This window comes from Actinia tenebrosa, unplaced genomic scaffold (assembly GCF_029948245.1).
Source record: "Actinia tenebrosa isolate PJP-AT-01 unplaced genomic scaffold, QUT_ActTen_1.0 PGA_scaffold13__45_contigs__length_12533684, whole genome shotgun sequence".
NCBI classification, from domain to species: Eukaryota; Metazoa; Cnidaria; class Anthozoa; order Actiniaria; family Actiniidae; genus Actinia; species Actinia tenebrosa.
Window position 1 is genome coordinate 565,574 of NW_028292573.1, and position 23,378 is coordinate 588,951.

The 23,378-nt window shown below is 44.0% G+C and overlaps 2 protein-coding genes across 2 annotated transcripts; one reads left to right on the forward strand and one right to left on the reverse strand.

Moving 5' to 3' along the window:
• The first annotated feature begins 1,411 nt into the window (after nt 1-1,411).
• On the forward strand, nt 1,412-1,930 carry LOC148911533 (ATP-dependent DNA helicase PIF1-like). Its single transcript, XM_089029139.1, has one exon. It carries the CDS (start codon nt 1,412-1,414, stop codon nt 1,928-1,930), a length of 519 nt encoding a protein of 172 aa, XP_088885265.1.
• Nucleotides 1,931-6,038: 4,108 nt separating this feature from the next.
• Nucleotides 6,039-18,188, reverse strand: LOC148911534 (uncharacterized). Its single transcript, XM_089029140.1, has 3 exons — nt 17,902-18,188; nt 17,019-17,681; nt 6,039-6,059 (listed from the first exon to the last, which is right to left on the reverse strand). The coding sequence occupies exons 1-3, from the start codon at nt 17,920-17,922 to the stop codon at nt 6,039-6,041; spliced, it is 705 nt and encodes a 234-aa protein (XP_088885266.1). The 5' UTR covers nt 17,923-18,188.
• Between the last annotated feature and the right edge of the window lie 5,190 nt (nt 18,189-23,378).

The following is a 23,378-nucleotide window of genomic DNA, read 5'->3' on the forward strand; positions in this document are numbered from 1 at the left end:
TATTGCTTTGACCAACGGTTCAATCCTACGTAACGAACTCAGTACTGTATCCTATACCTGCCTCGTGACCGCTTACGTAAGCCTATGCGTCGGTTAATAAGTTGATAAGTTAATCCAAATGCCCTAGAATAACCAAAAATGAACAGGGGTAGGAAAAGAAAGGCCAATCTATTGTTCTCTCGTCTGCTCGTATAATAGGATTAAAGTGAAAGGTACGGTGGCAATTTGTTTACTCAGCGATGACAGATGTGTAACCAACGAAACCTAACGAACCAACTTCGGATCCAGCCGAACTGGCCTCGGCGAAACTCGAACCCCGACTCGTGACCCAAACAATCTTATCCGATGACAGCCCCCGGCCGTGACCTTTTACAACGTTCGCGTGTCGTGTTAGATGGTACTGTAATCAATGACGGATTATCCTCTCTAATCCGCGTTGTATATGATACCTGGATTCGCAGGACGTCTTCGATAATTTTAAACGATTACCAACACAATAATAAAGCACTGTAAAATGCATTTCGAAAGTTATTTCTAAGACATTCTCTGTATCGAAAAGATTCCAGACATATGGTACTAATTTTGAAATAGGATCCGCAAATATTGCCGCAAAAAAGTACTACAAGCGCTTATCATATTTCGCAACATTTATCACTCTGTTAGCTATTGAACTGGACGACGATCAACGGCAAGCTCTAACTCTAATCAAAAAAGGTTATAGTCTTTTCATAGGTGGCGAAGCCGGCTCTGGAAAGTCGCGACTTATTAAAGCTTTGAGAAAGAGTGGTATTCCGGGCATAAATTTCACTGCATCGACGGGAAAAGCCGCCTGTGCTCTTGAAGGAATAACGATTCATTCATTTGCAGGTAACTTATATATTAAACGCCCCAAAGATAGCGACGAAATTATCGACTGAGTAATAGTTCATATGGTTCAATCTAAAAATGTATATATTTTGTGTTTGTAGGCATTGGTGTAGGAGACGGCACATTTTTACAGTGCTTTGAAAGGGTTCAGAGGAATGAAGGAGCCATAAGAAGATGGCTTAATTGTAAGTGTCTCGTCATAGACGAGGTATCAATGATCAGTAAGTCTCTCTTCGAGAAACCAGATTATGTTGCTAGGAGGGTACGGAACGTAGATGATGTTCCCTTTGGAGGGATACAGCTTGTTATGTCGGGGGATTTTTTCCAGTTACCACTAGTTACCTCATTCTTGAGAAACACCAAGGAGGAATTTTGTTTCAAGCTAGTCAGCCATTTGGAAATCTTCCATTCAGTTTCACGTGGAACTGACAACCATTCATCGGCAAAACGACTCGAGATTTGTTTCCATCCTCAAGAAGATCCGAAAAGGTGAAGATACCGACGAGTGTCTTGATTATCTTCGTACTCTTAGAAGCCTTTGGCTATGGATGACAATACCGAGAGTGTAACTTTGTTTTCTACTCGTTTCGACTCAACGCTGTTCAACTTTAATAAATTATTAGCCCTGGAAGGTCAGACCTTAACGTTCAATTCAAAAGATCAAGGTCTTCACACAGAATTGTTGGACAAAATGTGTAATGCACCCAAGGTACTAACCTTAAAATTAAAAGCTAGAGTAATGCTATTAAAGAATATAAGTCCATCACTCGTAAACGGGTTATGCGGGACTGCGGTATCCTTCGTCCATGGCTATGCGGTCGTTCAGTTTGATAACGAAGAGGTAAAGCTGATAAAGAATGCTACCTTTATTGCATCTCACCCGAACACAGGCGAAATCTTGGCAACCAGGGAACAACTTCCTCTTCAGCTTGCTTGGGCGTTTACAATACATAAAAGCCAAGGGATGACTATCTCGAAGCTGAGAGTTGCTATGAAAGATTTTTTCGAATTTGGTCAGGCTTACACAGCCTTGTCAAGAGCTGTCTCTAGTCACAATCTTTAAATCTTAGCTCTTCACAAAGCTGCACTGTCTAAGAAACCAAGCCAAGATGTTTTATCGTTTTATAACGAAAACGTCATTCCGGCCAAGCATTGTGCAATTCCTGAAACACCGCCCCTTCAATGTCCCCCTATAACAACTTCCATCGAGGAGATGGTGGAATTCAAAAACGCCGTCGACTATGAAAACGGAACAATAGACTTCGTTGAAGACATGGAAGAAGATGAGCTACTAGGAGATGAAAGCTCAATGGAAATATTGAATACAGCACTGAATACCGGCGCAATAACCGAAGAATGTGTTCAAGATCTAAATTCATTTTTGTGCGATGACGATCCTCGAAAGCTCTTGTATCCTGTTTCCCATTTCCTTTCATGGTTGAGGATTAAAATGTTGGAACATTTACAAATCAATTCTATTGATGACGTAGACATGCTTAAAGAAACGAAATTCTGGGAACAAATGTTCTATCCCGAGATGCACCTTATTCTACTGTCAGACGAATTGTTCCTAAGATGTCGAGGAGTTCTTGAAGCGGCAAGGGAATTGTCAGCTTGCTTCACATCGAGCACCTGCCGTATCTCTACACTACTGGATAATGCAGCGGATTGTAAGCATCGGCTCACTTTGCTTGTGAGATCAACTTACGAGGAATTTGTAAAAGACGCGCACTAGAAATCTTGCTCAAGTCTCGACAGGGTAGATCCTATTGCCACTGATGATCTACCTGAAATGAATCATTCATATTCAGTGGAGATGAAGGGAACATTAAGATACGTAGGAGGATGGGTGCTACACAAAGAGATCAAGCGCTCTTCTAGAAGCAACTTGAACTCATGTTGCGACCTCTTCATGAGCAACATGAACAGTAAGGCAGAAAAGGTTATCACTAGAAGAAAGAATGAAGAAAGTATTCGAGAAATATTGGTTTCCATGACACAAGAAAAGCTGTCCGAAAAATACCTTGAGAGTATGGAAAAGATTATCATGAAGGACAGGGGTGCCTTGAAAAACCCTTCAGACGAGGTATTTGGATTTTTCATTTATTTACAGCTAAAGTGTGACCAGGTTTTCCAAACTCCTATCCTAAGCACGTACAATGTACATTTATCACTTGCCAAAGCAAGGAAGTCGATTGTCGAAGATCCAAAAGCAAAAGAAATGTATCGCAAAATCATCACAAAGATCCAGTCTTCTTCTTCTTCAGCTGACCACTCAGCAGCAGATTTGGGTAAATATTGACAATCTTGACATGTCTATCAAGATTTAGTACCATGATAACAAACATTGCTCCCTCCCTCCGCCTTCTCTCTTTATTTCCTTCCTCCCTCAGTTCATTTGTTCGCTCATTATTATTCCCAATATCCTATTCTTTCGTTCACTTGTTCGCTAATTCATCTATTCTACATATCCTTGCTTGTGAGTTTTTATTTCTGTATTTCATGTATGCGCTGTATTTTAATGAGAAGTGCCGTTCGTGTTTAGGTATTACCAACGATGAAGAGGTAGATTCAGAAGCCAGTGACGGTGATGATGAAGAAGATGATGGTGTTTGTGAACTGGACGAAGAAAGTGTTAAGATGCTTGATGAGCTCTGCAACGAAAAAGAACAAGACTCAACCCAAGACGTGTCCCCTGCGACGACATTACCCGACGAAATAACGACGCCCTCGATTTCAGGTTTACAAGACGTCATTTACGAAAGAATAACAAATCGCTTTTTAAATGTCCAACAAAATAGTTTCAAAAAAAAAAAAGACTTTGCGTGAGCTATTCAGGGAGAAAAGTAAAGCACTGAGACAAAGAAACTCTCAGAAAACTCAAACAAAAAACAGCTATCCACCAACCTCCTCTCTATGACCGAGATTTGTCAAGATACAAGTGCTGGGAAGGGAATGTCTCACGCAAACCTGAAGTATAATGTTATGAGAGACATTTCGTGTTTAGTTCGAATGTTTAAACGTGAAGAAATCAAATTTTTGTTTGCTGCAACTGGTCTCAAATTTTTCAATGGAAATAAGGCTGTGCTGATAGACTCGCTTGCAAAAGAAATAATCAAAGGAAACACTTTTCCTCATAGTCAAGTCCTAACAAGAGAAAATCTAAAGCTCATTGAACAAAAGGGAGGTTACAGGTCGTTAGTTCTTCATGTTGGGACAGAGACCCGTAATGTAGTCTCGCCCACAATAGCTGCATCTGTTCAAGCTCAAGCGTCTCTGAGTGGAGTGCATGTTCATAATTCAGCGAACGAATCAAACGTCAACATACAGAATAGAAGGAAAAGAAGAGCTAATTTTTTACCATCAAGCGAGGACCGTAGAGAGCTCTTGGCTGATATTTCAAGTGGAAATACTTCTGTGACACAAGCACGTATGAGAGCTTCTCGTCTTAATGAAAAGGGATACGATGTCACATATCGTCGAGTACAAAGATGGTATGACACACACAAGGGAGAAAAAACTGATTGACTCTCTAAACATGCAAGTTAAAAAGCTCGTAAGTGGTCTTTAATCCAAATTTCGAGTTTCTTAGCTTACATTTCGATGGAACACTAAGCAAGGGGTGGTTTAGACCAATCACGCCAAATTCTTTAGTTTCTAAGAGACCTTACAATCTCCGCTGGTAATGTAGAGTCAAAATATAGAATTCAAATAATAACCCACCTCCTCTCATTCTCTGCTCCTTTTGACAGTCCGATGTCATTTAGAATAAGCTCACCTCGATAAGACCGATTGGAAACATTAAGCGAATAGAGTGTTGTCGGTATATAATTATATGATTATATTGATATTTAGGACTGATACTGATAGACCAGAGTTTGGACGATAACGTAATAACAACATACGTATATATTTGCTCTCCAAAATGTCGAAAGTGGAGTGTCTAATGTCTGTGGTTTTGGTTCTAGCTGACAATACAAAATGATCCCTAAAGCACACGGCGCTTTACATTGTATTTACATCGTTTTAAAAACAATTAATTAGTGAATACCCCCAATCGTTTGAATACTCGATTGATATTTCGTTGAAATAACTAGAATAATTAATTAAGGTTTCATTTCAATTGCCCTATTTCACTATGACGTCACTGCTTGTTTACGTGGGGGATAGAATCCCAAATCCAATAGAAAATCCAACAAAATTTGCTGCTAGTGAAACAGTTTAATCTAAAATGGCCTGGTTTTCAGATATAATATGTGTTGATATGTACTAAAAAATATTCTGAGCGTTTGCTGGCTATTCTACTTCTCTTCGTGGATTGATATGGGTTTTAAAACAATTTTCGGTGAATTTGTGTTGATTTGACTCCCTCCGACGACCATGATCCTTTGCGTTTAAACAATAGATTGTTTTGATTTGACGTCATAGTGAAATAGGGCAATTCTAGCCATGACTATCCTTGGTATTGTTGATGCATTTTTGGCGTAGGAAATCAAACGTGAATGTATGCTGCGATTTTGGAGTATCAACTAGTGGTCGGCCAATATTCTCCTTACCCCGAAAAGAGATGTTATAATAATTTCTTCGGTAGAATAAAGGAATTAAACATTTATCAGAATTTTTCGATATATATATATATTTATATATTTATGTATTTATTTATGATTTATTTATTATATACTTATTTCAATAAAGTTAGTCACTTGAAAAACTACAAAGCTAAGACCTGCAAGGATTATGGGTAGATACATTTTATATATTTCGACTGCTTTAATAACTATTGAGGGATTTTAGATCTTTTACCAGTTACAGTCTCACCTCTTCTGATCATCCTAGAGCTGCAAATTGTATCTAAAGCTTTACTTGTTTGATATTAAAAAATTCCCATGATCTTCAGTGATCTAAGCTTTCTAGTTTTTTTTGGTGACTAACTTTATTGAAATAAGTGTGTATATATATATATATTTTTTGAAAAAGGATACTTTCTTATCCCATTATGTAAGCGTCTTTCCTTTTTTAACCCGGGAAAAATAGCACACAGTCGACATCCAAACTCTGGTTGCGTTAATAGCATTGTACTGTTGCCCTTGTTTTTGTAAACGTCGTACGCCTCAGAGGCTAGTAGATAAGTGGAATCGATATTGAAAAGCGCTTTTATAATCAAACCATTTTCATCCTCCTCCAACTTCAATCTGCAATAAAATCGGTTGGTTTCAAACTGTTATTGAGATTTTTTAGACTGTAAAACACGTTTTGAAAAGTTTTTGTCAACTTACCGTTTGCATTTAAATTCTGGATAGGTTTCGCTTTGGCTGTAAATTAGAAACAGTTTTAAAAAAACAGTCCCATTCCAACTGACATCCAAAAAATCCACGAATTATTAAAAACAACTGTACCTTCTCTTAGTATTATGGCTGTCCGCTGTATAAGTAGTTTCTAGAAGTAAACGCGAATGCTGCGGAATACAATTGTGCATCTTGAGCGAATGGATTTTAACGGTCGTCTGACAACACTTCGGTTGGGATTTTCAAACAGATATGATAAGCGCTTGTAGTACTTTTTTGCGGCAATATTTGCGGATCCTATTTCAAAATTAGTACCATATGTCTGGAATCTTTTCGATACAGAGAATGTCTTAGAAATAACTTTCGAAATGCATTTTACAGTGCTTTATTATTGTGTTGGTAATCGTTTAAAATTATCGAAGACGTCCTGCGAATCCAGGTATCATATACAACGCGGATTAGAGAGGATAATCCGTCATTGATTACAGTACCATCTAACACGACACGCGAACGTTGTAAAAGGTCACGGCCGGGGGCTGTCATCGGATAAGATTGTTTGGGTCACGAGTCGGGGTTCGAGTTTCGCCGAGGCCAGTTCGGCTGGATCCGAAGTTGGTTCGTTAGGTTTCGTTGGTTACACATCTGTCATCGCTGAGTAAACAAATTGCCACCGTACCTTTCACTTTAATCCTATTATACGAGCAGACGAGAGAACAATAGATTGGCCTTTCTTTTCCTACCCCTGTTCATTTTTGGTTATTCTAGGGCATTTGGATTAACTTATCAACTTATTAACCGACGCATAGGCTTACGTAAGCGGTCACGAGGCAGGTATAGGATACAGTACTGAGTTCGTTACGTAGGATTGAACCGTTGGTCACAGCAATATTTTTGGCGTATATAGACGGGAAAACTGAACAAATCAAGCCAGCACATAACAGAACAGATAAGTAACAGTTTCAACAGTTTCTAGCGGCTAAAAAACGCCAATCTAACGGAGTCTAAGGGCTAAAAAAACCACCAATTTTTGCCTTAGCGCCCTTGCCCCGAGTCGCAAGGACACGGGCTTTCAGAATTTACACCTTTCGACCGGAAAGTCGGAGTTCACCCGTGTGAGACTTTTTCACGCCAAGAGTTTGGACTCCAATTTCTCACCTTCCAAATGCCCTGGGCACCTCGGGGTTGTGCAGCCCCGAGTCGCCAGGACACGGGCTTTCAGAATTTACATCTTTCGACAGGAAAGGCGGAGTTCACCCGTACGAGACTTATTCCCGCTAAGACTTTGGACCCCAATGTCTCACCTTCAAAATGCCCTGGGGACCTCGGGTTTGTGCAGCCCCGAGTCGCCAGAACACGGGCTTTCAGAATTTATACCTTTCGACCGGAAAGGTGGAGTTCACCCGTGCGAGACTTTTTCCCGCCAAGACTTTGGACCCCAATTTCTCACCTTCCAAATGCCCTGGGGACCTCGGGTTTGTGCAGCGCCGAGTCGCCAGGACACGGGCTTTCAGAATTTACACCTTTCGACCGGAAAGGCAGTAGTATAGGGGAGGGGGGTTCCAAAACAGCGACCACCGGAGGATTACCTGTCTAAAGTGACTTCCTCGATTCGTACCGTTATTAAACGCATCCCATGTCTATGTTGTTAAATATGTTAGTCTATATATGGAGTGTGAAGATTGTAAGAGAACTTTTAAGAAAGAAGTGGACTTAAAGAAGCATTTAAAGATGAAGACGAAGTGTATGAGTAGTTATGATTGTGTACGAAGGTTAAATTGTATTGGCATTGTCAAGACTGTGAGTATGACTACGATGATCTGAAAAGGGTCTGGAATTAGGTATAAGATATTTCCTACTATATATGGAATCCCAAACCAATTTCGAAACGGTGTCAATACCCGGTAACGGTGAGTTTGAAGTTAGACAGTTTTGGCGTCAGTCAGAAAGGAAGGTTAAAAGGACTCTTCGAAAAGGCATAGAAGAATTAGGAGCCCTGAAAGCGAGTATAATGGTAGAAGTAAGTCTGTCAAAAGATGAGGTAACGACGACAGCAATGCTGCGATCGAAGTCACTGGTTATATTAGAGTCCACGAACCTGGATAGGTCACTCAGCGAAGCCTTAGAAGCAATAATGGAGTCGCTGTCTAACTACACGAAAGAAGGATCAGGTTGGACAGTGGAGGAGGTAGAAGGTATGGAGGTTAGCATGGCAAGGTACGTGCCAATACTAGGAGGAAGTTACGTGCCCCTGGCGGCGTGGGTAGAAAGGAAGAAAGCCATAGTGAACGTAAAGAATGACGACAGCCGCTGCTTTATGTGGGCAATACGATCCGCACTGTATCCAGTAGATGATAATCCCTGTAGACCAAGCAAGTACCCAACAGATGATTTAGAGTGGGACGGTGTGGAGGTCCCAATGCAGCTGACAGACATACCGATATTCGAGCAGGAAAATGACCTAGCAATTAACGTTTACGGGGTCAGAGACCAAACAATAGTACCATTAGTACTGTAAAAGGCGAAAGGAGAACGAATACACCTCTTCAATCTTCTGCTCCTCTTGGGGCTGCTCTACCTTCGACTCTGGTTCACTCATTTATATCTAAGGACTTGAAGGACTTGATAAGTACTTGAGAATGACTTAAGTAAGTACTTAAGGACGACTTGACTAAGTACTTGAGGCGACCTGGGCAATTCCCGCGAATGACTTGACTAAGTACTTGAGGCGACTTGATCAGGTACCTCAGCAAGTGCCACCTGGAAGACCTTTTCGACTTCTCTGCCCTTCTTGAAGCTCTTCCAAGACACCAGTACCTCCTTCAAGTCAACGTGCTGAGCTACGTGCAAAGCCGCAGAGGCGACTGCCATGAACTTACCGCACTTCAAAGACAACCACCCGCAGGTTATCTTAAGTTCTTGGGCGATGACATAGTCCTCGCTAATGTCCTTCCGCAGTTGCTCCACATCGTCTATGGGCAGCGCAAGTCCAAGCAATTTAGTTGCAAGTCGGATAGCGGAGTCTGCTACGGCGTCCGTGGTCTTACTTGCAAGGGCGGCCTCGTACCTCTTATGGAACTTTTTAACCTCCTCTTCCAACAACTTATTAACCTGCTCATGGGTAAATTCCTTGCCTATCATTTCTTTGCACTTCCCTGAAGACACAAGGATGTTGAGTTGTTCCTTAAGGTTACTTTCATCTAACTGTGTGGGGACTTCATCTAAGAGCTGCTCAATCTCCATATATGTTAATGGAATACGGAAACCTCAAAGAGAAGATCATCTTGGAGTGCTCATGCGTCTTTAAATGCCGCATGTATTCGTGTAACTGTTCATTGGATATCTCACCGCCATAGTCGCTGAAGAGCTTAGAGACGCTGGTAATCTGCTGCGAGAGCAACCAAACGCTAATATTGTCGTGTCTGCCGCTAAAGGCGAGCTTCACAAACTCGGAGGTGCGTCTTTTTACGTCGTCCCCACAGGCGATGTCGTCCAGTATGAGTAAAGTCTGAGTATCCTTAGGGAATTGTTTGTGCCAGAACTTAAGGTGGCTGGATAACTCATTGGGGTCCAAAATATCCACAAAGAAGTCGTCATCTTTTGCGCCTACACCCGTCCAGGTGCGGTTATTCACGTAGGTGGGGCAAAGTAGCACGATATAGTCGAAGCGGTATCTAAAGGGTCCTAATAGCTGCTCTACCACGAACTGGGTCTTTCCGCAGCCGGTGGGTCCTACTATCAGAGCGTTACAAGGCATGTGATCTGGGTTCATTATATCCCTTCTTTCGAAGGGAACTAGAAGCAAATTTATTTGCTGGTATATATGGAGCCCGTGGAAGCAGTCAAAGCAATGGTTAACGTCGTCAAAGAAAAGTCGGACCTGGAGAGGACGGTCGAAATGCAAAGGGAGGAGATAGACCGGTTGAAAGAGCGCGTGCAGGAATAGTAGTATAGGGAATGGGGGTTCCAGCGCAATCTCAACACGGGCAAGACCCGTGTCAAAAATCCACCTACGGAAACAACCCACTCCAAGTGTGGTTGGGGGCAACAGCGCAAATATGTTAGTCTATATATGGAGTGCGAAGATTGTAAGAGAACTTTTAAGAAAGAAGCGGATTTGAAAAAGCATTTGAAAATGAAGACGAAGTGTATGAGCAGTTATGATTGTGGATGTGGTAAGAAGTTTGAGACTAAGGTTAAATTGTTTTGGCATTGTCAGGACTGTGAGTACGACTACGACGACCTAAAAAGTGCTTGGTATTAGGTATAAAATATTTCCTATTATATAGATGGAATCCCAAAGCAACTTCAGCACGGTGTCAATACCCGGTAACGGTGAGATTGACGTTAGACAGTTTTGGCGTCAGTCAGAAAGGAAGGTTAAAAGGACTCTCCGAAAAGGTATAGAAGAATTAGGAGCCCTGAAAGCGAGCATAATGGTAGAAGTAAGTTTGTCAAAAGACGAGGTAATGACGACAGCAATGTTGCGATCAAAGTCGTTAGTGATATTAGAATCCACGAATCTGGATAAGTCACTCAGCGAAGCCTTAGAAGCAATAATGGAGTCGCTGTCTAACTACACGAAAGAAGGATCGGGTTGGACAGTAGAGGAGGTTGAAGGAATAGAGATAAGTATAGCCAGGTACGTACCCATACGAGGGGGGAGTTACGTACCGCTACCAACGTGGGTAGAAAGGAAGAAGGCTATTGTAAACGTGAAGAATGAAGACAATCGATGCTTTATGTGGGCAATCAGGTCTGCACTGTATCCAGCAGAGAAGGGTCCCTGTAGGACAAGTAAGTATCCCACAGATGATTTAGAGTGGGATGGTGTGGAATTTCCCATGCAGTTGATAGACATCCCCATATTTGAGGAAATAAACGATCTAGCAATTAACGTTTACGGAGTCAGAGAGCAGACGATAGTACCGTTAGTTCTGTCAAAAAGTAAAGGAGAGCGCGTACATTTATTCTACCACGGCGGACACTACTCATGGGTTAAACACATTAGCAGACTATTCTACAGACATACTAAGCACAAAGGCAAAAAGTACTTCTGTGACTGCTGCTTGCTGTCATTTACATCCTTAAATGCCCTAACGAAACACGATGAGATCTGCCGCGGAGTCGAAGAAGTGGCGCAACGGATCCAGATACCCACCAACAAAGAGCTTTCATACGCAGACCATCAAAAGCAGATGCAAGTGCCTTACGTGATATATGCAGACTTCGAAGCGTTGATAACTAAGGAAGAGCAGAAACGTGGTGCCACGAATAAGGTAGGATTACACGAGATCTGCTCCTTTGGTTACATAGTAGTCAGATCAGACGGTAAAGCAAACCCTCCTGTGATTTACCGAGGTAAGAACGCAGCTAATGAGTTTCTAGAAGCATTGCGAGAAGAGGAGGGGGAGATTAGAGAACAATTAAGACGTCCAAAGAAGATGGAATTTACCAAAGAGAACCAGGAGGCTTTTAACAAGGCAAAAAAATGCCACATTTGTCAACATACGCTTCTTCAGTTTGGAAGACGAGCCAAGAAAGCGTGGGATGAAGATGGAAAGTATCTAGGAGAAGCTCATTTTAAATGCGGGAAGTATGCTAAGAAAGGTGAGAAGCCGGGAAAGCCCTCCACGCACTGCATTCACTGCCACAAAGCATTTGTTGAGGATTTCTATGTGGATAAGGTTAGGGATCACTGCCACATCACGGGTAAATACAGAGGAGCGGCTCATTGGAAATGCAATATAAACTTCAAAGTAAATCCAGATATGGAGATTCCGGTGTTCTTTCACAACCTCCGCGGGTACGACTCCCATTTGCTACTACAAGGAACAGACGGCTCCGACGTCAAATGCATACCCAACAACAAAGAGCGCTACATGTCCGTAACTGTGGGTAAGCTAAAGTTCTTAGATTCGCAGCAGTTTATGGCGGACTCCTTGGCAAACCTCGTAAAGTATAACACCAACTTTCCCATTTCCAGTCAATATGGTGCGGAAAGGAAAGGAGTCTACCCATACGAATACATGGATTCCTGGGATCGATTCAAAGAGTCCCTACCACCCAAAGATCGCTTCTACAGCACCCTAAACGAGTCCGGCATAAAGGATGAGGAGTACCAGCATGCGTTAGACGTGTGGGAAAAGTACTCCTGTGAGAACATGGGGGACTACCACGACATCTACCTAAGGTCTGACGTAGTGCTGCTTGCAGATGTTTTCCAAAGCTTCAGAAAGATGGCTATGGAATATTACGGATTGGATCCCGCTAATTTCTACACGGCTCCTGGGCTCAGCTGGAGTGCTTTGTTAAAGAAGACAAATGCGCAGTTGGATCTCCTAACGGAGTACGACATGTATCGGTTTATGGAAGACGGTATTCGTGGCGGCGTATGCGGACCCAGCCGACGTTACGCCCGCGCAAACAACCCCTTAGTAGAGCACGACCCAGAGAAACCAACCACATACATTTACTACCTGGATGCGAATAACCTTTATGGTTGGGCAATGTCACAGTACCTACCTGTGAGAGACTTCGAATGGGATCCAGTGAAGCCGATAGACTTCTACATGCAGGTAGGAAAGGAGGAAGACAAGGGTTACGTCTTAGAAGTGGATCTGGAGTACCCAGAGCGCCTGCACGACGAACACAATGAGTTCCCCTTAGCACCAGAAGCGATAGAGATACCATTTAAGCAGCTAAGTCCGCTGCAAAAGCAAATGTGCCCTGGTTACAAACCGTACAGGAAACTAACTATGAACCTGATGGATAAGAAGAAGTATGTGGTACATTACCGCAACCTGCAGTTCTACGTGGGACACGGAATGCGCGTAGAGAAGATCCACAGAGTCCTAAAATTCACGCAGGAACCCTGGATGCGCCCCTACATTGACTTTAACACGCAAAAGCGTACCGCAGCGAAAAATGACTTCGAGAAAAACCTCTTCAAACTGATGAACAACAGCGTGTTCGGAAAGACAATGGAGAACATCCGCAAGCGCGTAAGCGTAAAAATAGTCAGCACCAAAGAGGAAGCAGAAGCATACGTGTCACAGCCAGGCTTCGTTAGATACGTAGAAATGCTGAACTTCTACGTGATTCACATGAAAAGGGCAAACCTCTTACTAAACAAGCCCGTTTACACAGGCTTTACGGTGCTGGATCTATCGAAGCTGCTTATGTACGAGTTCTACTACGATAAGCTTAAGCCAAAGTACGGAGACCGCTGTCGCCTCCTGTACACAGACACCGACTCCCTAATTCTAGAAGTGCAAACGGAAGACGTTTACAAAGACTGCCTCCCCGACATAGACGAGTACGACACCAGCGGTTACCCGAAGGAGCACTTCCTTTACTCTGCGAAGAATAAGAAGGTAATTGGGAAGATGAAAGACGAAATGTTAGGAAAACCCATAGTAGAGTACGTGGGTCTGAAACCAAAGATGTACAGCGTGCTGAAGTTAGACGGCGTAGAAAAGAAAGCTAAAGGCGTAAAAAAGTACGTGGTTAAGAAGGACATTACGCACGAGTCCTACCTCAACGTATTACGAACACGCAAGGAACAGCGGCATAAGATGAACAGCCTGCGCAGCTATGGTCATCAGATACATAACGTCACGCAGGAGAAGGTGTCGCTGTCTGCATTTGACGGTAAGCGATGGATGTGTGATGACGGAGTGCATACGATAGCATTCGGACATCACACGATAAGCAGTTCTTCCATGACGAACCCACGTGTGGGGCCATCGTGAAGATAATACAAGATGGGCTGACCCTTCTTAGCTATTACGCTTCGGATCTGGTAAGTTTCCAAAGACCAATTAGGATCCGTAGCTCTTTTGGATCCTCCTTCTAATTCACCCGGTCCGTAGAGATATCGGACTGTGACATTACCTAATTTTTTTTCATGGGGGAAGACCGCCCTCGAACTTCTGACGTAGGACTTGTGTTCCACGTGTTTCTTTTTTATGGCATCCTTGGGTTTCATTCCCGTAGCCCTGGCCGCCTCGTTGTTCAAAGCCGCGACGACCTGGGGGAGCCTCTGAGTCCATTCCCTGTTGCGTTTGGAGGGATCTTCCAGCTCTTTCCAATACTGGTATCCAAAGAGACGCTCGGCCAGAGTCTTATTGAATCTTTCGACGATGCTCTGACCCCTGTGGTACTCTGCCTCGGCTCTCCTAATCTTAGTGTCGTGGTCTTTCAGGGTCTTAGTAACCACGCCCATGAACTCTGTCCCCGCATCCACTTGCAGCAGCTTAGGCCATTTCAAGACGCGCTTATAAATCCTACCTAGGGCTTCTGCGACTTCCCCAGAATCCTTGCTGGTTATGGGTTCGGCGTCCTTGTATCTGCTTGCGATATCAACTACGGTCAAAGCGTATCTATAGGTCTTTCTTCGCACCTTATCGTGCGGCAAGAAGAGCAAATCTGCCTGATGAACTTCATTGGGGGTATTTACGGTGAAGCTGGGCCTGGGAATGTACTTGGGCACGGGAAGATAAACCTGCCAGAGGGTTTGTTTTCTTAGCCAGTTCTTAGCCGTTTCATCTGATACCCTGGCCGCGGTCGCGAGTTTTTTAATAGCCGACGCTCCTCTCCAATAGCCTTCGGGTCCATAGTAAATCCTTTTGAGTTTGTCCTCTACGCGGCCCATTATATGAATTCCAAAACAAGATTGATCTTACGTCCGTTAAAATCCACCGTCTTTCCGTCCACTTTGATGGTGATGTTTATGCTTTCTACCAAATTAGACAAGTCATAGCTTAAAGAAATGGGAGTGTATTCCACTGGGTCAAATGGATTACCTTTGGGCAGAAACTTAGACATGAGAGAAGACTTTTCTCCATTGTTGTAACTATGGACCAAGTCGCAATAGACTTCGTAAGAGGATGCGACTTTCCATTTTACGTCATATGTACTGCCGCTATTTATCGTGGTACTAGTAAGGCCCAGGAGTTCTACCAATGAACTGTCCTTTAAATTAGCGCTTCCACTATTTTTCTTGAATTTCATTTCATGGGGTAATCCTGTGGTAAGAGTATATCCATGCTTTGCTAGCTCCTTAGCCAGTGTTATGGGGGTGTAATGGGAATCTGGTAACTTTGGCTTGGTGCCGGAAGTTCCGACGACAAAGCCATTGACTAAATTATACCAAGAATTGTACAAAGAGCAACTAACCAGCCGGACCCTTTCCGCGCGGATGGGAGGATTCAAATAAGTAGTAAAGTTATTCTTGTCGCTTTCCAAAAAGACGATCATTATATTAGATACGCCAAAGCCGCGCCTCCTGCCAGCCCTGCGACTCCTACAAAGACCAATTCATTGTCTTTTTGTTTTTTAGACGGTTGGTAGTAATCCTCGAATTGAGGCCTTTTCAACCTAAAGTCGGGGTGCGCCTGTTCATAGAGCTTAAAGGCGTAGTCTGTATTTTCGAAGTTCTTATCCGCCTGCATTTTGTCTTGGTAGTTCTTATCCAACCAATCCCTGTAAGCTTGTCTTTTTTCATTCCAAGCCGCCACGTCCCTTTGATATTTCTCCAGCGCCAAGTCGTGTCTCTTCCTCTCAGCGGCTCCGCTTTTATCACCTCTGACTAATCTATCCAAATACTGACCACCATAATTAGCTCCCGTAAATGCTAAAGCTGCAATGACTCCACCTGCGACTAAGCTAACCATTATACATTAGGTAGGTACTTTTCCTTCCGTAGATAATCCTTTACCATGATAGCCCCGCCAACGGCAGCGGTCATCTTAGCAAAATTAGCGAAGCTCTTGCTTGGGTCTTCAGTAAAGTCTTCTTTGAGCACTTTCTTACCTACCCAACCAATACCCGCAACAATAGAAGTAATGATAGCTGCTTCTTCAACAGTTTTCAACAACGCGGTCGACATTATATTACAAAGCGAGAAGGTTATTACTCCATTTCAGGGATTTTGCTTTTTCTAACCTCCACAGGTGCGTAATGCGCTGGCTCCAACTTTACTTTTGGCTTTGCTGCCCGCCATTGTAAGTAAAGGCTGCCTGCTGCTATAGCGACTCCTAACGCGCCAATGACGTACCCAGGATTAATGAAGGATTCCTCTTCCTCCACCTTTTCTTCTTTCTTTGCTTTGTTCTTCCTGTTCATCTCCGCGAGCTTCTTTCCGGCAGCAACTCTGCCTGGAGATTTAGCCTTGGTGATTCGTTGCTCCTCTTGGGGCTGCTCTACCTTCGATTCAGCTTCACTCATTTATATCTAAGGACTTGAAGGAATTGATAAGTAACTTAAGACGACTTGACTAAGTACTTAAGGATGACTTAACTAGGTACTTGAGGCGGTCTGGGTAATTCCCGCGAATGACTTGACTAAGTACTTGAGGCGACTTGATCATCAGCAAGTGCTGCCTGGAAGACCTTTTCAACGTCTCTGTCCTTCTTGAAGTCCTTCCAAGATGTTCCTAAGGAACCTAGTACCTCCTTCAAGTCGACGTGCTGAGCTACGTGAAGTGCCGCAGAGGCGACTGCCATTAACTTACCACACTTCAAAGACAACCACCCGCAGGTTATCTTAAGTTCTTGGGCGATGACATAGTCCTCGCTTATGTCCTTCCGCAGTTGCTCCACGTCGTCTATAGGCAGTGCAAGTCCAAGCAATTTAGTTGCAAGTCGGATAGCGGAGTCTGCTACGGCGTCCGTGGTCTTACTTGCGAGGGCAGCCTCGTACCTCTTATGGAACTTCTTAACCTCCTCTTCTGACAGCTTATTAACTTGCTCATGGGTAAGTTCCTTACCTATCATTTCTTTACACTTCCCAGAAGACACAAGGATGTTGAGTTGTTCACTTAACTGCGTGGGGACTTCATCTATCAACTGCTCAATCTCCATATACATTAACGTCATAAGGAAACCTCAAAGAGAAGATCATCTTGGAATGTTGGTGCGTTTTTAGATGCCGCATGTATTCATGCAACTGTTCCTTGCTTATCTCACCGCCGTAGTCGCTTAAGATGGTTTCCAGGTCTGACTTGCTCGGAGTATAAAATACGACCAGGGAGCCTATGTTTTCCCTAAAGGGTTTAGAGACGCTGGTAAGCTGCTGCGAGAGTAACCAAACGCTGATATTGTCATGCCTACCGCTGAAAGCAAGCTTCACCAATTCGGAGGTGCGCTTTTTTACGTCATCCCCACAGGCAATGTCATCCAATATGAATAAAGTCTGTGTATCTTTAGGGAATTGCTTGTGCCAGAACTTAAGATGGCTGGATAACTCGTTGGGGTCTAAGATGTCCACAAAGAAGTCGTCGTCTTTCACTCCTATGCCTTCCCAGGTAACATTATTCCTGTAGGTGGGACATAATAGCACGATGTAGTCGAAGCGGTATCTAAAGGGTCCTAATAGCTGCTCCACGACAAATTGTGTCTTTCCACAGCTGGTGGGTCCTACTATCAGAGCGTTACAAGGTATGTGATCTGGGTTCATATATAGATGGAACCAGTGGAAGCAATGCAAAAAATCATAGCCGACGCAAAAGATAAAAAAGACACCATAGATCTGCAAAGAGAGAAAATAAATCGGTTAAAAGAGCGCGTGCAGGAATTGTACGACGAAATGTGTAGTCTGAAGCGCACAGAAAGGCTTGCTGCACTCTGGACGATGATAGGCTGGACTAGGGATTCCCTTAAGGATTTCATGCGATACCCTCTGTGATTATATATATGGACTGCATTACATCTGAACTACCTGCTGACTGCATTACGCCTAAAGTACCTACTGAACCATCCGATGACTGCATAGTCGCTACCCCTCCAACGCCAAAGCCTCGTAAGAAACACAGCTGCCGTCACTGTAATGAGGTATTCTCTGAAGGAGACTTCGTTGGACATTGGTGTCCTGCGGATACTAAAGCACAAAGGACTTTAGAAGATGCTCGATGAAAAGGTCGTAAAGAAGGTCTTACTGATTTCCACCAAAGGAATTAGCATAGACCTCATTTTTTATTGTTATTTTGTTAAATGCTGCAAAGATGACATTGAAGGATAGTCTATTTTTTATTGTTATTTTGTTAAATGCTGCAAAGATGATGTCAAAGAATGGTCTATATCTTTCATCGTTAAGTTCCTACAAAGAATGAAATCTACATTCGTCTCTTACCGTATTTTAACAATTTAACAATAAAAAAATAAGATCTACGTAATTGTCTCTTGCTGACATTTAACAATTTAACAATAAAAAATGAGGTATATATAATGAAGTGCGTGCAATGTGATAGAGCTTTTAGTAGCAAGCAGCGACTGCAATACCATCTTTCCAAGAAAGTCTGTCAAAAGACCATCAGCACTGTTTGTGGCGACTGCGGTAAGGAATTGTCCACCGTACAGGCCCTACGATATCACCGCGAGCATAGAGTCTGCCTTAAAGGCCATTGCCACCGATGCGATGAACCCCTCTTTGAAGAGAACTGGCATAAATACCGCTGCCGACGTTACCACCTCGAAGAAGTCGTCTGTGAAACCCACGGCGATTTAGCAGAGCGATGTTGCCCCCTTGAAACCAGCCGGGCTTTAGTGCTGCGTAAAAAAGAAATAGACCAAGATTTCGTATGCTTTGACGACTACGAAGGAGTAAGATGGGAGAACCGAGAACACTGGGACGGCATCTGCGATAAATGTGGTTGTCAACGCAGCGGTCAACATATTTGGTGTTGCCTGTACGAAGGTCCCAAGCCTTTAGACCATTACCTTGCAATACGAAAAGAATGGTCTAATATATGATGTTACCTTACGTCGCAGCGTTCGCAGGAGGAGCCTTGATTACGATATCGATCGATTTCATGTCGGAAAAAATGAGGTCCGACGTAGCAGACCAATACCTAGAAGCCCATGAGGACGACTAATCACACAATGGATTAGCCTCCGCCTTTCTTTCAACGTCGAACTTCCATCGACCGTTGACTTTACCATAGCTACGTACGTGAGTGTACTCTTCGCCTTGCAGTACGTACCGTACGCAGTCAGGAGCCCATAAACTGTACTCTTGGCTGCCGTCTAAGAGGACCAACCTTAAACGGTTAATGTCCTCGAAGACGACGTAATTTTTTATTTTGTATGAAATGCCTTGTATTAATTCGCGCCAGTGAGTTTGTTCAACTATCATTATATTTATGAAATATCTTTCGGTGCGTTTGTAGCGTCTCCTGTGACTTGAAAGCCTTAACGCAGCCAGGACAAGGTATGCGAATGCCGTCGACGTAACGGTCGATTTCCCTGCAGATCGGATCGTAATCGTTGCAAACCAACGTAAGATAACCATTCATTTCATATTGCGTCAATACCGCTTTTTGTTTGTCGGACAATACGCCGTTACCCTTTGGCGTCTTCAGTTCCAGACATAACCCATTGTATTTTTTATGGGAGTTAAGAATTAGGATGTCGGGTTGACCTGCCTGGTAGCCCTTTTGCCAGCACGTTATCCTTTTACTGGTGGTATCTTGCAATTCCCCGAGTCCAGGTGCTAATAACAGCGTAGGGTGAAACCGGCGTATGTAATCGATGACCTTCTTATGTAAGTCAAACTCATTCTCGATCTTGAAGACCAACTTATTTGGACCATCCAACGAGTACTTTCCCGTCTTCCTTAACGTAGGTAGGACATCCTCGAAGACCCAATCTTGAAATGCCTCTGCTGTCGGTAGCTTGGAGCTAAATATTAACTGATACAAACCAGATTCCGTCACGTACAGGGATTGTGGGTGTGAACCAGAAGGGAGGCGATTCACCTCTATTCTAAATTCACTAAGCCTCTTCTTATGCTTATCCCGCACGTGGACTTTAATAGCATCTTTGGTGTCTGCGTACCCTAATGCCTTTGCTACCTCTTTCGCCTTAAAGTACAGCTTGTCGCTTTGCACTAGGCATTGCAGTTTAGTTTCGTTGTTTTCGAATACGCGGAGCATATTATACGTAAGGGATATTTTTATCCTCAGTCATCCTAGTACGCAACGCTTTTTAGCTGATTCATTTCCACGCTTAGCTGCGCGTCTGAGACTACGAAAATGTATGCATTTATCTTAGTAGTGTCGCTGGCGTCTTTGGTGCGCTTGATCTCCAACGTAATGCCGTCCTGGGTATTTACCAGGCGTAATCCCTGTCCATGTAGGTCTTCGTCGTTCGTTGTGCGCATGTCGATCCACAGCGCATACTTATCCTTAAAGAATTCCTTTGGGCTAATTTGGTCGCCAAACTTACGCGCGACTTCCCGGTACATGTCCTCGGGCTTTATCCCTTGTGAGTAAACCTTATTAGGCACTCCGTTAATGCTAACGCCTACGTTAGTGATGTTAGGATTAAAGAATGCCTCAGAGTCACGCAATCCTGCCGTGTATGTCTTTGCGAACAGCAACATTATCCCTGTAAGGCTGCGCCTGGGAAGGTTAATGCTTTGGTTGATGACCTCTTCGACGTTGTTCGTAAGCTGAACGTCTTGTACATCACGACGTGATCGTAAAGGAAAGCCTTCCCGGCGCTGTATTCCATGCCAGCGCTACGAGCCAGCTCTTCGCTGTATACCGTTTCGTACTGCAGCTCCAAGTTCTTGATGAAATAAGGATCCACGGCTGATGAACTTACATCTTTTCCTTGCAGGATGTTCGTAGTGTCTGCTAGGGTCACTTCGAACTGCAGTTCGCTTAGCTGCCTTGGGTAGTATGCACCGTGGTTCGTGATAATTTCGAAATCTAATGGAACAACATATTTAGTACCATAAGCCGTCTTTATTTCGTCTTCTCCTGAGGCGCCAGAGGTTGCGCTTCTTACCTTGCGTATGGCTACGCTTGCTATTCCCTGCTCTATCCTTTGTGCACGGTCAAATGCAGTCAACCATAAGTCTTTGTACGTGGTATACAAATCATACCTGTTTAAGTCCAGCAAGGACTCCCCGGCGAACTTTACACGCATTTTGGAAACGAGGTTTCTACCCGCATTATTGACGACGTGACGCGCGTCTGCGGTATCTGGCTGTATTGCTAGGTCAAACCTCAAAGCCAAGGTACCGGGTACTAGGACTAGGTTATCCGTTAGGCGGGGTACGCCTACGTACAGCGTCTCCCCCGGCTTTTGCGCTAGAAGGCGTGAATGTGACCCGATGAAAGGTGCGTTCTGCTTTCAGCCCGCCAACCTGCTTAGGTAATACGTTGGGATTTAACTTTGAGCTTATCATATATAATGGAAGTAGAAGGAACGGATTTTGATCCCCTTACCGAAGAAGGTCAAGTCGACATTAACGACGAAGAATACGACGCATGGACTAAAGGCGCGGAAACCGACCCCCCTAATCTACGACATGGCCCTAGAAAACACGTACGGCAGTAGGTGGAAAAGCTTCAAGACCTCCTTGAATCGCATGTGGCACGAAAAGAACCCGGGTAAGTCCGCCCCCGAGTACATAGAACTTCGAAACATGGGTGAGCAGGGAGCAACCGCGCGGGAAACCGTAGAGTGGGCAACGCAAGAGCTAACGCAGCGCTATTCCCACTTCGAGGCCGACGACGTAAGGCTCACAGAACGCGGAAACAAAGTCCTCATAAGCGTCAGAGACATGAGATATCCCGACAAAAACCGCTGGACCAAACCACAAATCCTCTTCGACGAAAATGGCTCGGTCAAGGTTAACGTGGCAAGATTAAGGGGCTTCCAAGTGGCTACCCGGAGTGCGTTAGAAAGGTTGGAAACCCTAAATGAACGGGTTGCGCTAGAAAAACACGCTGAGGGGCTGCAAGAAACGTTGGAGGAAAGGGAAGCAGAATACATGCGACAAACCAACTACTCCTTGATGCTCAAAAGAGAGAACTTAACGATAAAAACCAAAGAATAACAGAAATGAGAGAACAAAAAGAAAATGCCTTACGTGAAAGAGATCAAGCCCAAAAGGCTTTCGAGCTCGCCCTGCAAGACCTAGACATGAGCAAGGAAGAAGCTAAAACTTGCATATCACCATAACCGGCTCTTTGGAGGAACGGCGGCAGTTGGTTGCCGAAATCAACACTAAGAGGAGCAAATCCGACAAAGAGATTCAGGCCATTGAAGACCTGGAGGGGCAAATAGAGCGGCAGCAGAGAAAATCAATGACCCAACTCGTACTGAAGAGGAAAGGGAAGGGCAGACTCAAAAGGAAGTAGAAACCCTTCAGGAAAGAGTCGCGGAATTACAGGCGCCAAGGACAACCTGAAAAGGAGCTGGGGCTTACTACCAAGGAAAAGGTAAAAGAGCCCTTTGAAGTATGCGGTTTCCGATGGCATTTGCAGTCGCTATTAGCACCGTAGTAGGAGTTATCCTATCCGCGCTTAAGGCTACGGGCGCGGGCGTAAAGAAATTAGGCAATGGGCTGACGGACTTGGCGAAAAAAGATGGCAGCGGCTTGCCTGGGCTGCTGGGTTCGGTGTTCTTGGCATTAGGATGCGGCGAAATTGGTTAAAGTTCGTGGGGAATAACATTTGGATATAGGTGTACGCTAGGGTGGTCCAGACCTGAAGAAGATGAAGGATGATCTTATCCTCCTAATCGGAAGGTGTCCTGCTTTTGAGGATAATGAAGACGGTAATAGCACCGCCTGGTAATTGAACACCAGCGGAAAACATCATGGTAGAATGGGCTTATGAATCCAGGCTGCATTAGCGGGCAGCGACCTATTGCGATTGATCCCAAACTTGCCGTCCATCAGAAGTGATTGCAAACTTAGCAATTTCAATGGGCTAGATATGAAAAGTCACTGGGCGTTAGGTCTCAGTGGATCCAGGTAGGGCTCCATCGAAAAAATCGGGTAAATTTCCTGGTGTTCCGTTGAAGTGCGCTAAGGAAGGCAGGGGCTTTTATTTCATCGATAAGCCTAAACCCAACATTCGCCATGTGTATTTGCATTAATGATAATAGTGCAAATGGCACCCAATGCAGTTTGCCCCAACATCAACCAACAGTCCAACGTCATCCAAGCGCCGTTGTCACTTAGCACCTCGTCATCTTAAGCGGGGGGTATAACGCGTTCCTCCGTATGGATCATAATTACAGGGAACAAGTTCCATTCTAGCGGCTCATTACCGTCCAAAAGTTGCTGATGGTATATGTGGTTAAGACAGTATTCCTGGATTTTCTCTGCATTATGCAAACACTCCGGGGGTAATCTACTTTATCGGTAGCTTACCTTCCCTTCGGCAATCAGCAACCATGTGGAAAGTCCCCCAAACGGAAAGATTATCAG

Coding starts and splice junctions, on each gene's coding strand:
- LOC148911533 (XM_089029139.1), top strand. CDS start 1,412: ATGGATGACAATACCGAGAGTGTAACTTTGTTTTCTACTCGTTTCGAC.
- LOC148911534 (XM_089029140.1), bottom strand. CDS start 17,922: ATGCAGTCATCGGATGGTTCA. Junction 17,682..17,901: donor TGCAGTCATCGGATGGTTCA/GTAGGTACTTTA, acceptor CTCTCTTTGCAG/ATCTATGGTGTCTTTTTTAT. Junction 6,060..17,018: donor GGTTTCCTTATGACGTTAAT/GTATATGGAGAT, acceptor ATTTTATTGCAG/ATTGAAGTTGGAGGAGGATG.